Source organism: Tetrao urogallus (genome assembly GCF_951394365.1).
Source record: "Tetrao urogallus genome assembly, chromosome: 11".
Lineage (NCBI taxonomy): Eukaryota > Metazoa > Chordata > Aves > Galliformes > Phasianidae > Tetrao > Tetrao urogallus.
Genome location: NC_136824.1, coordinates 11,679,508 through 11,695,240, shown reverse-complemented (window position 1 = coordinate 11,695,240; position 15,733 = coordinate 11,679,508). Strand labels below are relative to the sequence as shown.

The 15,733-nt window shown below is 36.7% G+C and overlaps 1 protein-coding gene across 1 annotated transcript in view; it reads left to right on the top strand.

Annotated features, from left to right (window-relative positions):
- The window catches only part of MYO5C (myosin VC), a gene marked incomplete at both ends in the record, with an annotated part of 29,047 nt that extends 13,931 nt beyond the window's left edge, over positions 1–15,116 (top strand). Inside the window, 20 exons of the mRNA XM_079541047.1 lie at positions 650–814; positions 1,038–1,131; positions 1,669–1,732; positions 2,775–2,955; positions 3,506–3,599; positions 4,519–4,582; positions 4,696–4,776; positions 5,124–5,304; positions 6,595–6,688; positions 7,473–7,524; positions 7,756–7,921; positions 8,171–8,258; positions 8,941–9,039; positions 10,012–10,166; positions 10,976–11,065; positions 12,123–12,273; positions 12,693–12,975; positions 13,984–14,158; positions 14,639–14,719; positions 14,964–15,116. Of these exons, the coding sequence (XP_079397173.1) occupies positions 650–814; positions 1,038–1,131; positions 1,669–1,732; positions 2,775–2,955; positions 3,506–3,599; positions 4,519–4,582; positions 4,696–4,776; positions 5,124–5,304; positions 6,595–6,688; positions 7,473–7,524; positions 7,756–7,921; positions 8,171–8,258; positions 8,941–9,039; positions 10,012–10,166; positions 10,976–11,065; positions 12,123–12,273; positions 12,693–12,975; positions 13,984–14,158; positions 14,639–14,719; positions 14,964–15,116 (2,511 nt within the window). The remainder of the gene's footprint in view (positions 1–649; positions 815–1,037; positions 1,132–1,668; positions 1,733–2,774; positions 2,956–3,505; positions 3,600–4,518; positions 4,583–4,695; positions 4,777–5,123; positions 5,305–6,594; positions 6,689–7,472; positions 7,525–7,755; positions 7,922–8,170; positions 8,259–8,940; positions 9,040–10,011; positions 10,167–10,975; positions 11,066–12,122; positions 12,274–12,692; positions 12,976–13,983; positions 14,159–14,638; positions 14,720–14,963) is intronic.
- Between the last annotated feature and the right edge of the window lie 617 nt (positions 15,117–15,733).

Sequence of the window (15,733 nt, the reverse complement as noted above, 5' to 3'; positions counted from 1 at the left end):
TATGAAGAATTTATATGAATCCTTGGTAACCTGTATTCTTCCTATATCCAACGTAAGAAGAATCTTCTGGGATTTCCTTGTATTTTTGAGGCATGCATTACTGAGATCTTGGGTTAGCTGTGCTAATGAGAAGAGTTAACCTTCTTTAATGTTTCATAACAAATGTCCAATCTCTGCATGAGGTTATTTGTATTAGAATGAAGTGTGTTACATACTGCTCTAGTTCAACATGACTTTGGGGAGTTCTGTCTTAAGTTTCTTTCATAGCTTATTTGTAAGAGCTATACAGTTACCTTTAATATGGTAGCTTTAATCTCACTGATGGAAACAATCTGTGATGGAAATAACCATGACGAACCTGGAATGGCGAGCAGAAATAGGTCAGGTGCTTCCTTTGTAGCCGGGCAGAAGCAAAGCACTGATTATATTGCTCACGTGCTTGAAATTGGTTCTCATGGCCCCTGAAGAATTCTACACAAAAAGCACAGTTTGGCTGATAGAACTATAGTGCTGGGGTTTTTTTGTGTTTTTTTTGTGGTTTTGTTTTTTTTCACAGTAATTTTTGAGGGGAATACGTAAAGACAGAATGCTATTAAACAGTCTCAGTGTACATTTCCTGTTTTATTTTAACCTGTCTTGCTTGTTGTAGAGCAAAGAAAATCATGGCTTGCTGGAACGATTGACTAACCTGGCTTCAACTCATATGAATGACTTGGATACAATTCAGAAACTTGAATCAGAGCTTGAAAAGTTAGCTGCTCAAAAGAGAACTTACGAGGAGAAAGGGAAAAAATATAAAGAGGACAGTGAACAGGTAAATTTTCCCTACCTTTGTGTGGTGCTTGTATTATAGTTCTGTTTTTGATTTGCTGGATTTACCAAATGCATGACTGTGAGAGTTACCGAGTGAATTCACTTTGCAGGGAGTGATGTGGAAGGAGGGAGTCTGTATGTTCTTGTTGTAAGTGTAAGAACTTGTGACCTATTTCTTCTTCCATTCTTAATTTCTGCATTTTGCTTGCTTTTTGTGTGTACAGAAAATATTGAAACTTGAGAGTCAGATTAAAGAGTTACGAGAACAGAAGGAGACTTTAGAAGTAAAGCTGCAAGAGAAAACAGAGGAAATGAAAGGTACAGTAATTAAAAGGAATCTCAAAGAAATGAAGGCAAGTCATACAATCAGGTTGTCAGCAAATTAAAATGAGTTTTGGTCTAATAAAAAACAAAGTGCTTAGTTTACAGTAAATTGAAAGTTGCAGCTAAGCATCTCTTCCATGAAATGAGTTGAAAATGTTTAGTGCAAGTGTTGTTAATGTCATAAATTAAATCTGTTATTTTAGTAACAAAAGCTTTGCTGTTATCTGTTTTTCCTGTCTCAGGGGCAGCACTTTGTCTTCCTTTAATTAGCTGTTTTTAAGAATCCAGCTTCATGGGAAACAAACAGTATGTGAAGTCAGCTGTACTTTAGAGCAGTCACATTTTGGTGCCTCAGAAGCGTTTTGTTCTGTAGCATTACTTACCCAGTTTATTGGGGTGTTCTTGACATTTTAGACAATTTCACCTTACGAATTGCTATTAAAACTAAAACTTCTCATTGTGATAATGCTTTTTTAAGTAATGCTCATCACTGCGTGAAGTTCTTTGAAATATCACAATGTTTTTTGGCAGAGAAAATGGATGACCTCACGAAGCAACTTTTCGATGATGTACGAAAAGAAGAAAGTCAGAGAATGTACGGAAGCAGAATTTCATTCGTTTGAAGCAACATTTTTTTTTTTTCTTTTCCTCTTTCTCTGCTTTTCTTTTTCCTGCTGTAATTATGATATCATCATTTATGAGTCTATCAGCATTCTTAAACAGTGATGCTTGTTCTTACATACTTTATGTACCGTTGAAGATGAGTGCATGCTTGCAGGTCAGTCAGATGCAGGAAAATGTATTGAAGGCTTGAGACTCTTCTTGCTTTATTTGTGTCATTGAGAACTGATACATTTTCAGTATTCAGTCAGGGTCAGAAAAGCAGCTGATGACCATACTAGATTCAGCTTGAAGGAAAGGCAGTGTCTAAGTGTTTTAGATTAAAAAATATAGAGGAGAAACCATTTGTTCCCTTTGGAATGTTATTTTGTAGTGTTAACAATCATGCTGTTTAGCTACGTGTGTCTGATGGTTTGCAGTATGCCAGATATGCAGTATCAGATCAGATGTTTAACTCTTTACGAGACAGAGAACCTTAGGTACCAAATAAATGCCGTCCTCAGAAATTTGAAGAGTGTAACAAATCACTGTTAGTGAGGATTGGAAGCTGTATGGGACTTCAGTTCCATCTGATTTCAGTTTGACTTCAAACTTTTTTGTTAGTTTTTCTGCATTTCTTACTGGCTCTATTACATTGGAAGCCAGTCCGTTCCAGCAGGGGCCAGTAGAAAATAATAGGGATTTCTGCTCTGTCTTTATTCAGTGCTTAACATGGGCATAAACATAGCAGAGAGCTGCTCAAGTGGGTGGACTCTCAAAGAGTTAGAGAATTAGCCTTTAAGTGGAGTGTTCCATCTGCCTTGAATTCAGTCCAAAAATCTGAATAGAACGTAGGGAAATCCAGGGACGTCCACATCCCACTGTCATCCATTTTGTAGGTTGGTTCTGGTGACCCAGCCTAGCCTTTTCAAGCAGTCGCGGTTCCTTTGAGTGTCCTTTGCTGGGGCACATCCTTCAAGTTAAAAGAAAAACAAAGTCCACTCTATTTCTTCCAAATGCCTCATTGTCTCATTTAGGATACTTGAGAAAAATTTCCAAAGTCAGAAACAAGACTACGAAAAGGAAATTGAATCGCTCAAGGGAGAAATAAAGGTTCTCAAAGAAGAAAAAACGCAGCTACAGCAACAAATGCAGCAAGAGATTGCCATTCAGGACGACCTGAAAATAGAAGTAGGACAACTTACAAAACAAGTGCAGGTAAAGCATGACTCACTTCATTTTGGAGTCTGTCCTGGATAAAGCAAGTAGGCGATGGAGATGTTTTATTTATAGATTTATTTTTTTTTTCCCCTCAATTTTGAAGAAATTGTAGCTAATAAGTTGTATTTAATCCAGCACTATGCTGCATCCTTTTCATGTACTTCTCAATATAAGTTACTGTTCACATAAAAATTTCAAGGATACAACTGATTGCACCTGAATGTTTATGTGTGTGGACCTTTTTTTTTTCTTCTTTTTCCTCAAAGGCATTAATTTCTTTAGTTTGTTTCTCATAAATATAGTTTATAATCTGACTGTGAAAATACTGTTTTTGTGTAAAGTCACATTTTTTCCTGTGAGTCATATCTATGACGCAAATACATGATTTTTCACTGCATCAAATTATTGTTTAGCAGTGATGCCTAAAAAACCAGACACTTCTGAAGACATTTAAAGTCTTCTGGCTCATGATCTTGTTGTTATTAATAGTTTTCTTTATGATTTAACTGTCACTTAGCCCTTCTCATTCACTTTCTGTCTGATTCAGAAAATACCTGAGTTGCAAAAGGAAATTGAACTGCTGCAGATGCAAAAACTGGATGTTGAAAAACAGGCCCAATCACAGAAGAGAGAGATGAGGGGTAAGCTACGTGCTAGGTAATTCAGAGAATCTACCAAGCACAGTGTAAACTGGCTGGTTTAAGTTGATGGGTTTTTAAAAAATACTGGCTAGCTTTGACCAAAAAACCAGGTATCTTTCTCATCCTATAGTGATGTCATTCTGTTCAGAGCTTTGTTTGGTGTAAAGCAAAAAACAAGTGAGTTTTTGTGAAGCAGTTGCTGAATACCGGATCTGTGGCATTATCCTTTTTAAGAGTTGCTGATTTCAAATATTGTGTTTAAAAATCAATACTGGAGGTCTGAACTTCACATGGAACTTAATATCTCATAAAGTCTCAGAAATATGGAAAGAATACATCATCTGGCCTTCATTCAGCCTGTCTTTGGCCTCCGGTCTCATCAATAATTTGCTGAGCTGGGGTCCCTTTGATGAAGGGTACCTAGTCTGAGCACTACCGTTGTGCACTAAGTGCAATACTGAGAATGCATCTTACATGGCAAACCTGGATCATTTAGTGTGGTAAGCCAGCATTAGGTGACAAATCATCTGTGTAACTGTAGCAGTTGTCTAGATTTGAAACAGAAAGAAGTAACTTGGCAATGAAAGTGCGATATGTTTAAAAAACAACAAACATCAATGTACAAATAAACCAGCTATGTTGGTAGTGTACCTAAATAGTGCTCTTTCTGTGTTCCAAAGTACAGCCATGTCCCTCCTTGTATTCTGCTGATAAATAAGCACTGAGTAACAGGGAAGAACCTCACAGATTCAAGAAGAGGTTGGTTTGATTTTTATAATTATATGTGATTTGAAACGTGAGGAGAAAGTTATTGGGATCATTATTTATTTATTTAGTTATTTATTCATATATATATATATATATATATATATATATATATATAAAATCTGTATATATATTTATTATTTTTTTTCCTCAGAAAAGATGTCAGAAGTTACAAAACAGCTTCTTGAAAGCTACGATTTTGAAGATGTCAGAAGCAGGTAATTTAATGAGTTCTCCTTTAAAAAAAAAAAAAAAAAAAAAAAAAAAAAAAAGATAATTTAGAAATGCATTTTGTTCACCTGCCTGTTATTGACACTGCCTTGTGTTTTAGGCTGTCTACAGAGGATTTGGAACACTTAAATGAAGATGGAGAATTGTGGTTTGCTTATGAAGGCTTGAAAAAAGCTACAAGGTTAGTCAGTGTCTATGTTTTCGTAACTCCAGGCTGTGATCTAGAAGATAAACAGAACAATCAATGAGTAACTTGACAGTGTGATACTGAACATCTGCCTAACAAACGTTATCTTCTATGATTGTCTCAGTAGCTCAATCTAATCAATGAGATAAATATTGTATGTGTCTGGGAAATATTTCCTCAAAGACAATATGCATGACCTCCATCTCCTCTAATGCCTCTATGATGTAATGGAATATCTGTATGTTGAGCACAGTGCTTTTTTCATCTGTATTAAACTTGACCTAATGCACTTACATCATATTGCATCTGTAATTTTTCATTTTTCCTTTTGTTTTTAAAAGAGTACTGGAAAGTCACTTCCAATCTCAGAAGGAAAACTATGAAAAGGAGATTGAAGGTTTGAACTTGAAAGTTGAACATCTTAGCCAAGATATTAATCATCTACAGAAACTATTTCGAGAGGAAAATGACATAAATGATGGAATTCGGCTTGAAGTTAGCAGGCTAACTTCAGAAAACCTGGTAAGATCAAGATGTAGTCAAGCAAAGATTGTTTCTGGTACTTGGCAGTGCGATCCAAAACTGTCAGTGGCACAAAGCCCTCAAAAACTCGGCGTCATGTCTTGACTTTACAAGGCTCAATCAGATGTGGCCATCTGAGGTTGCACATCCACACCAACTTTTTCCCAAGTAATGCCTTGCTCAGCTATAAGAACTAAAGCAGGGGAAGAAGAAACAAAGTCTGTTTTGCTGCCAAAGTGGCTGTTGTTTGAGTACTGGTATGACTGTGTGTTTAGGGTAAGTAACTGGCTTTGCTCTGCTTGCTGGTTTTGGCTTGTTTTTTCCCTTCATCTATTAAATAAAATTTATCTTGATCCACAAGCTTTCTCACTTGTGCTCTTCCTATTCTCTCCTTTCTTTCCTTTTTTGCATTGTGGTAGGAGGAGGGCGGTGGTGGTGGTGAGTTGGCAGCTCTGTGGTTGCTTGACTTCAGTCTGAGGCCAAGCCACGACGAGGAGCTGATTCAGGGTTTAGGTATGCTCTTCTCCCCTTGTGGTCAAAGGATAGAAATTAGCATCTTCTGGTCTGAAGCCTCTCTTTTCTCTCAGGTTGAAAAGTTCTATGATTTGATTGTCAGTGAAAAAAACAGATGCCTGGGGGATGTAAGAGGTGATAGGTCTGTGTAGCTTAGCGGTGCTCTCCACCAGAGGGCAGCTAACCACGTAAAGTTGCTAATAAATCACAGGCAAGGCTTAAAAGTCAAGATGATTATTAGTGTTGTGTAAAACCTGACTCAAGGAAGTGCTTTTATTCCAGAAGATCGTACATACCATGTTATTTTCCTGTTAAGTATAGCTATAGAAATATTTTCAGAAAAAAATTACTGAACTTGAAAACACAAGGAAAAGCGTGATATTATTTTTACAAGATGATTTTATAATGTATAAATGTGTGTTTTTGTTTTCTTCCCCCAAAGTTAAGGAAAAGCTAGGGTGATTGGAGCTAGGAAAATTAATTGTGTAATTCCCTTTTAACTGCAGAACGTAAAAATGGCAGTATTGGGTCAGTTCAAACATTTTAGTTTGAACTCACTATTTCAATTTAGCTCACTATTTCAATTTTAAGAATAGCCCAGCAGCAAATGTCTCTGGAAAAGTTATGCAAGTTGGGCAAGCAAGTAGCACTCCCTCAGTATGTCTGCCTGTCTTTTAACTACTTGCAGTTGAAGGTCTTCTGATCTCATAGGTATTATTGGAGATGTTTCAAACTAAACGTGCTGAGATGCACAAATGTCCTTTTTTCCTCTGGAAGGTGATCCCAGATCTTAAACAGCAAGTTTCTGAGCTTGAGAACCAAAAATTAGACCTTGAAAACCGTCTTCAAGAGCAGACTGCGAAGTTGAAAGGTAAAGTGCCATTGTAAGGTGCCATTGTGGTCCACAGTCCTACAGTTGAGAATGAATTATGATTGAGTTATGAATTCCATAGACATAAACTTATAACAACTGAAATAGCGTTACTTCTTTGCCTGTTTACGTGCTTTCTTGCCAGTAAAATGTAAGAAGCATCATGAAGAAAAAAAGTATTGCGTAGAGAATAGCTCTGCTAGTGAAGAAAAATACATGTAAATGTGTACAATTCTCTGTTCTGCTTTTGAACTTTTTTTAGGTCATTCAGTTCTGCAGTTTAGATGCCTACAAGTATGTTCAGTAGGACTGTGCTAAGAATACGTGTAATGGAGTACACCCTTTGGAAGCAGTCATAAAAAGAAAAGATGTACTGGAATTTAAGTTGTAGTCCATGAAAAAGATTCAAGGAGTGAAAAAATCAGAGTTGGAGACAGAAGGAAAACTTCCTGCTAATTTGCTTGTTTCAGAGTTCTTCTCTGTTCAGGAAAACATAAGTCGCTGAGGATTCTGTATCTCTCTAACTGTAGTGTCCTCTGAGGCAACTTTTTTAGTTTGCAAGTAGTTTTACTGCCAGCTGCAAAAAGTGGGTAGTGTCAGAATTCCCTAGCACATAACATCTTCTGTGTGGCGTAATGAGAACATTTTCTGGTACATTATATGGCATCATTCCATTTTGTTAAATAAAACTACGAGCTTAAGAAAAAGCTTTACTAAATACTAATACAGAACAGTAAGCAAATACGATCTTGTTTTTCTTTTGTTTTGCATTTTATTGCTAAAGAGATGTCTAACCGGCTGCATCATGAGCCAGAAGGGGACAGAACACTAAGACGGTAAATAGCTTCCTTCTCCTCTTCCTCCTCTCCTCCTCTTCCTCCTCTCCTCTCCCTCATACTGTAAGAAGTGCCATGGGCTGGGAGTAACAAACTCACAGTTGAAGTTCTACATCCAACGTATGATTCACCCTGTAACAGAGTACAGCTAACAGCTGTAACAGGTAAGCATGATGTGATTGTGCTTTAACAGAGGAAGAGTATAAGACAACGCTTGCTGTCTGTTTTTAGAACAAATGAGATCCAGAATGAAATGGACGTAAAAGAAAAAGGGAGGTTGAATGTCATAACCCAAGAAATGGAGGGGCTGAGCAATGGTTTGAAGCAAGATGAAATCCAGGCTGAAGTAAAAAGCAAGATGAAGCAAGAAACAACTCGGCTTACTGTGGAAAACATGGTGAGGAAATGAAATCCTCGTTAAGAAACTGTACTGAAATATAGGATAAAAAGAAAGAAATCATGATTTTATGGTATGGGCGGGATGTTTTCTCAGTTTGTTGGGGGATGAGAAAGGTACAAAGGTTTCGTGTTTCTTCGGCACAATGTAGAATATGTTGTAATGCTCTTTTTGTGACAGTAACATGTAGCACTAGAAGGGATTTCTTTATTTCCATTGCTCTGAACTCACCAATTTGGATTATTATAGGACCTTGAAGAAGAACTAGACATGAAAGATAGAATAATAAAGAAATTGGAGGATCAGATCAAAACTCTTACCAAGACTATTGAAAAAGGTAAGATGTTGTTATATCACCTTTTCTAATAACTTTGAATGTTCAGTCTGTGTTTCACTGAAAGTAGTTTTACAAAAACAAAAAAAGTAGGCTTTGAAGGGTTTGAGACACAAAACCTCAGGAAGCCATCAACAGAAATTTTATAAAAACCTGTGTTTTTTTTCCAGCTAAATAATGGGCATACGTGGGACCTAGACCATATGATAAAGTTTCATTTAGAGGCATCAGACTCTGTCAGCAACAGTTAATACACACCCTCACACAAACTGTCTCTCAGCCAACAGGATGTTAGCTTTGCAGATGAGTATATCCTCCCATTGGCATTCAGGTGGCAGATGGTTACTGACAGGAAGTAAATTTGTACAAAGTTGTTATGCAGCAAGTAGTTCTTTACCATAGAATACGCTTCAGAAGGATGCAGAAGTGACTAAGGCAGAGGTGTGCCACTGCTGTTTGTTTTCCTTATTTAATGTAAGTAATTCCACTGAATCCATTGAAACTATTCACATAAGTAATGTGAATGTTATTTAACTCAATGTTTGGAACTGTAACTTAACAACATCCATGTGAACGGGCACTGTACTCTTTATCATAGAGGAACTGTTTTTCTCCAATAGTTTGTTCTCACACAAATGATGACTTAGCAATTTACCTGCTGTTAATACTGCTTTATGTTTGACAGGCAGTGAAGTTCCTGTGTCAGCTTTGTCCAAAGAGTACATTGGAATGATGGAGTACAAAAGAGAGGATGAAGAAAGGATTGTTCAAAATCTGATCCTCGGTATTTCAGTAACATTTGGAATTTTATTGGTCTTCAGTGATATTCAGCATAGAGCACAACACCGCAACGAAAACTACAAGATGCCATATTTCATTTTTGTTCAAAGTTGGCTTTATCTCACTCCCTTCCCACCAACACAACTTGCAGATGCTGCGTTGCTTTTTTTCCTACTGACAATCATTTCAAATACAAAGTGATTTATCTCTGACTCTACATAATTCTGACTCTAATGTTTTCCTTACTCTTTGTTCACTTATAAAGCTGTAAGTCTCAGGAGCGCTCTTGGAACTTCAGTTTACTTTCTTCCTAGTCATCTACAAAGACTGTAAGTCACTGGGTGTCTGTCCATGTGTGGTGTCTTAATCTTATCTGTCCTCTGCATATAATTTCATTCACTGATGAGAACTGTACTTTTGAGTTCCCCTTGTAAGGGAATTTTGCTCTTCCTCCGAGTCGCTTCACAATGCCAGTCTTGCATTAGCTTGCCATTAGTGGGAACTCCAACAATTTCTCCATGCACATCAATACTCTTATTAACTACTACTTGGAAGTAACTTCTTCCTTTCCTCCTCACCTACTTCAACCTTACTTCAACATTTGAATGTCACCTTATTTGTGAAGGCAGGTGTGTCTTCATGCAGTGCCAGGGAATTGTGGGCCTTACTACAAATAGCTAAATACAGGCCAGTGTATTTTTGAAGCTATGCTATCTCACATAGCCCATGCTATAGCCCAGAATTTGCTGCGATGCTCTCCTTATTTTCTGGAGTTAATTAATGCTGAATTAATGCTTTCACATGAGCAAAGCAATACTATTATACAAGTTTTCAGTAAGGAGAAATTCATCACTGTAACAATTATCAAGTGGCTCATTGCTGAAGAAATGAACCTAAAGGTGCTTGTCTTTTTCAGAATGATGCATTAAAGCTCTGTATTTTTATATAATGAACCTGATGACTCTCCTTTATGCAGATTTAAAGCCACGTGGAGTTGTTGTCAATATGATACCTGGCCTTCCAGCTCACATCCTATTCATGTGTGTGAGGTATGCAGATTATCTGAATGATGCTGACATGCTGAAATCTTTCATAAATGTAACCATTGATGGTATAAAACAAGCTGTTAAGGTAGGAATTATATTTGGCTGTACTTTACTTTTTGATTTTCATGTAAAGTTTATAAGATGCATGCATAGTACCTGGGAAATACTGATACTTGCATCTGCTAGTATTCCTATAACAAATAATTGTTATTATTAGTTACGATCTTTTTGGTGTTATTAGTAGGATCCTTATGAAGCCTACAGGTAAGGTTTCTTGTGCTGAATATGCTAACATCTTTATCCAAATTCAGATATGTGAATGCTTTGTATATTTGTGATGCAATAAGACATCAACTGCACTTGGTAGGAATGAACCACGCTTTAAGCAGTTGCATTTGTTGTGTAGAAAATGCTTGTATTTTATCCACAAATTTATACCACGTTTTACCCATAAGAAAAGCTTGTGCGTGTATATCTAACAAAAAGAAGACATACTAAAGCAAAGTTAGAATTGTGCTTACAAATAGTTCAGTTTCATTTCTGTGTGGACATCGCTCGTGCTTTGGCAGGAAGGCCTCCAATGCACTGCAGTGCTACAGATAGAAATGTGTAACACCGGGTCAGACTGATGTCTTTAGCCTGTCCCTTACATAGACTTGAACTGCGTTTAATGAGTAAAAGAGGGGTCTTTGCTATACATTCACTCACCTGAAAAAATCCCAGAATGATTTGTATAGCTGGCACGTTTCAGGTGCTGTGTTTCTTCTTCTGTAGATAGGTGGTGGTATTGCTAATTCTGTGATCTTTAGCTCGATCTAGTGATCTTTAGCTTCAGTTTTGAAATAAAATTAACTTCATGACAATGTCATAATAAGATTGCTTTGTCTTTTTCAGGAAAATTCAGAAGATTTTGAGATGTTGTCTTTTTGGCTTTCCAATACATACTATTTTCTTAACTGCTTGAAGCAATACAGTGGGGAAGAGGTAGGAATGATTTCATCAAATAATTTCTTTGCTTTACCTTTGTCAGACTTCAGTAAGTAAAATGGACAGAGATAGTCAGTAGATAATTATTTGCCAACTCAACGCTGTTCCTTCAGGATGTGTGTTGCTTTGCAGTGGTGACATGTTTTACACATATAAGAAGACAGTATAGAAGTAACTGATAAAGTGAAATCAGAGCATGAAAGTGCTGAGGTTAGTTGAAGACATAACATGATAACGGTTAAGTAATTTGAATTGTTGTACACGAGCTTAATCTGAGCTGCATTTGCTTGTTTAAGCTGGTTTCATCTTGGAATCCAAGACTCTTTTAAATTGCAAACTCCTACTATATGATATTTTATTAATATGTTTTGTTAACTTATATAGGCTGAATGAAATTGAATAAGTAAGAATGCACTCCTCAGGATTAAAACAAGTAGAACTTGGAATTACAGTAACTGTGCACAATCTAAACAGCAGCACTCCCCCTCGTGGTTCTATTGATAACATGTAATGCACAGTGAGAAATGTATTTAAATGTAATAAATAACAGTCGTTTGTAATTTAACACTGACAGGAGGGAGAAGTCTGAATCCAGTACTTTTGAATGTTAACCTGTATTTGAAATGAACACTTAAGACTTCACATAAGTTAGCATCCAGTCTATATTTTTGAAAGCAGAATTCTCCTGATGAAAAGTCAGTGTAATAGATATTGAAAATAGAGTTGTAAACTATTTGATTTAAAAAAAAAAAAGTTTAATTTTCTGTTTAAGTAATCTAGGAATTGCTCCAAAGACCACTGGAATATGTGCAAGCCTCTCTTTTGGGTTTAGTAATCTTTTAGAACAGGGTAATCTTAAACATTAACTGGTAAACAAGTAAAGGAAGCTCAGAATTAGGAGCATCCATTGAAGTTAGCAGATGCTCTGACTCATTTGGAGACTGTTTGGCCAGAGATAGAGTGTATAATTTAATATATACATTAGTACATAATACCAGTTTACAAGAATAATGTTTATGTGATTTCTAATATTTGTTTTTACAATGTAATATAGGAATTTATGAAATACAATACCCCCCGTCAGAATAAGAACTGCCTGAAGCATTTTGATCTCTCGGAGTACAGACAAGTTCTCAGTGATTTGGCCATTCGGATCTATCACCAATTCATTCTTGTGATGGAGAATAACATTCAGCACATGATCGGTAAGACAGCAGAAGTCCAATTGAAGATAAATGTAGCTTATGAAGAACTTGTGTGAAGCCTATGCATGGAGGCAAAGGATGGAACTGACTTCTTCCTCCTGTTGATTTACACGAGTAGCTGCATGCATGTTTCTGCACACTTAAGTGTGAATGTTATATCCTTGAAGGGCTTTCTCCTCTCTACGCTTTCCTTGTGTAGGATAATACATTCAAAAAGACCAAAATTCTATAAAAATGGAAGTTATTTTCTTAAAAATGTGTGTGAGTCAGAAGCCCTTGTTGGGTATTCTACATATAATATTATTTAAATTTTAAAATATCATGAAATTATGTTTTGTTCAAGAATTAAATTAATGTAACTGGAAGGAGCAATAGGAATGACTCCTATAGTCTTGCAATTATTTTCTGTTGTCTTTCAGTACCAGGTATGCTGGAGTACGAAAGTCTCCAGGGAATTTCTGGCTTGAAACCTACAGGGTTCCGTAAACGTTCCTCTAGCATTGATGACACGGATACCTACACAATGACATCTATCCTGCAGCAACTCAGCTACTTTTATAGTACGATGTGCCAGAATGGCCTGGACTCTGAGCTTCTCAAGCAGGCGGTGAAGCAGCTTTTCTTTCTCATTGGAGCGGTCACCCTCAATAGTCTCCTCCTCCGCAAGGACATGTGCTCTTGTAGGAAAGGAATGCAGATAAGGTAAAGCCAGGAAGCTTTCAGCAAGTGGTTGCTTCAGAATGAATGTTTAACATTTTTTTGTAACCTAGTCCTTTATCTCTGTGTCACTGGATGTTCTGTGACCATTCTGTTGGAAGCAGCCAACTGTTTTTCACTGTTTTGGAAAAAATACATCTTTGCCTTACCAGCTAAGCTTTCTGTGCTTAGCATACTACAGCATGGAAACACTAATGGAGAAAATATCAGTAGAGAGCTCGAAGTCAGTCCTATGTTTAGCATTCTTCCTATGCTTGTTGGCTCATGATGATGACTAGTATTCTTAGTAGAGTAAGCAGGTACAGCATCCCCTGCCTGGTAGACAGACAGAAGCAAACTTGCACTGTTTGTGCTCTGTCATGAGAAAAGAAAGCACTGAGACAGAGCCATTTGAGGGTTCAGGTCAGACGTCATCCATCTTATAATCTTGAAGAGCATACGTTCCAAACAGTTCTTGCAAAATACACATAGTTCATTCCTTCTCCATTAGACAGTCTGCTGGCTAAGATGAAAGAAAATCACTCAAAAGTTGACCCATTTCAAAATATTACTAAAAGAAAGCTGCTTTAACTTTTAGAATTTAGTCTGATTAGTAATGTGTAAAGATTATTCTAACATCCTGTATAAGCTTAGCTGCAAGTTAATGTTTTTAACATATACAGTGCTGTGATATAGTTGCCAGTGCTAGCAGATATTGGTATTCTGATTCTTCTGTAACAGCTGAGCTAGTAACTTGCTTTCTGTTGGTTGACCTTTAATATATAAAGTGAATAAATTAAAAGGATTAAAGTATACAAGAGATTAAACTTTAAAAATCAGCAGACTATTAATTGTTTGATATTTATGATGTACAGGAATGGTGGTTTTTATTATTTAAACTGTATGAATGTGAACATTGAATTGGAGGAACATTGCTTCTTTAGAAGGCTTCGGTGTAATTTGTTTGACAGAAGGAACCTGACATTTCTGTTGTCTGTTCATGGTATAACCTAGATGTAATATCAGCTATTTGGAAGAATGGCTTAAAGACAAGAATCTTCAAAGCAGCAATGCCAAAGAAACTTTAGAGCCTCTGTCTCAAGCAGCCTGGCTCCTTCAGGTCAAAAAGATCACTGATGATGATGCCAAAGAAATATGTGAACACTGCACATCGCTTTCCACTGTGCAGGTAATGAACCATTTGTTTTATTCTGGCACCAACCTTGCTAACATAACTTGCTGCAAAGAGCTATTGGCCTTTCATTTGATAAAAACAACATTTGTCAGCTTTCTCCATCACCCCTTGTTATATTCGATTTTTTAACTCCTTATTTCCAACTCTTAATGCTTTCACTGCTTCTGTGGTGAATACTTGTCTGCCTTGTTCTATTTCACTTCATTCCGCAATGATTATCTCTTTTTGCTTTGTTAGAGGCATTTTTGTTGTTTTCTTTTATCAGTTCCACATCTCCTTGATCCTGCTGACAGATTTGGAAATGACTCACAGCAGTGATCATGTGTGCAAGAAATAATTAGGTTCCAGGTTGAAATTCTCACTTTATTGTAAAATTTCTTACATAAAGTTCAATTAAATACCAATGAAGGTGGCATTTTAATGCTTTCTTCACTTTTTGTAGCATACTAAAACAGTGTGTTGTAATTTGAGCAGATAGTTAAGATCCTCAACTCATACACTCCGATAGATGATTTTGAGAAAAGGGTGACTCCGTCGTTTGTTCGCAAAGTCCAGGTAAGAGCTGCACCTCTTCTCTTTCACGTTCAAGTTACAGGGTATTTCAAACGCACAGTATTTGTAGCTACGTATTTATACTTGACCTGTATGTCAAGTAATGACTGCACTGTTCAGCTTTTCACTGGGAGACTGCCCTCAATTCCTTAAAATTACACGAAGGCAAAATTTGCAATGACAAAAAGCAATGTCTTTTATTTAATTGGAGTACGCTGTTATCTTACCCTTTCTGCTGTCATTTCAGGCTATGCTAAACAATCGCGAGGACGGACCGCAGCTGATGCTTGATACCAAATACCACTTTCAAGTGACGTTTCCTTTCACACCCTCTCCACATGATTTAGAAATGATACAAGTCCCCAGCAGCTTCAAACTTGGCTTTCTCACAAGGGTTTAGTAAAACCAGTGCTTTGGTATTTTCTCTGAGACTGAATAAGGACAAGTAGACTTCATGCTTCCTTCCTCTTGCTGGAGGATGGTATGGTAGCTTGCCATGAATTAAGCCATTAAAATCTTGTTCTAAAGTCAAGACTTAAAAAATAAGAATCATTTCAGCTTGTGATTTCCTTCTTTGTGGTTTGTTTTTTTTTTTTTTTTTTTTTACTGTTGTTCATTCTTATTTACAGACCTATAATAATGACATCAGCTGGATGCAGTTCCACACAGTTTTTTAGTCCAAACCTGAGGAAAGAATTTATCTGACAAGTTTACATTGGTTCTCTGTCAGTAACATTAAAGCACTAGTCATAGGGAAATGGTTATGCTAGGATCAATATACTGTACAGTTTTCCTTGAATTGCTTTTGTACCAAAATATTTTTTTTTCCCCAAGATCATTGTTGTCTTGTGCTCTACTGAATTTGTTTGACAGTAGTATTCACCCTTCTATACTTTCACTGCCTTTATTCCTTTCATGAAATAAGTTGTTCATGAAAGTTGACAAGAGGACTGTAAAGAAGGGAATAGAAAGTCCTCCTACATTTGTTTGGATTTTTTAATGTATTTTGTTGGTTTT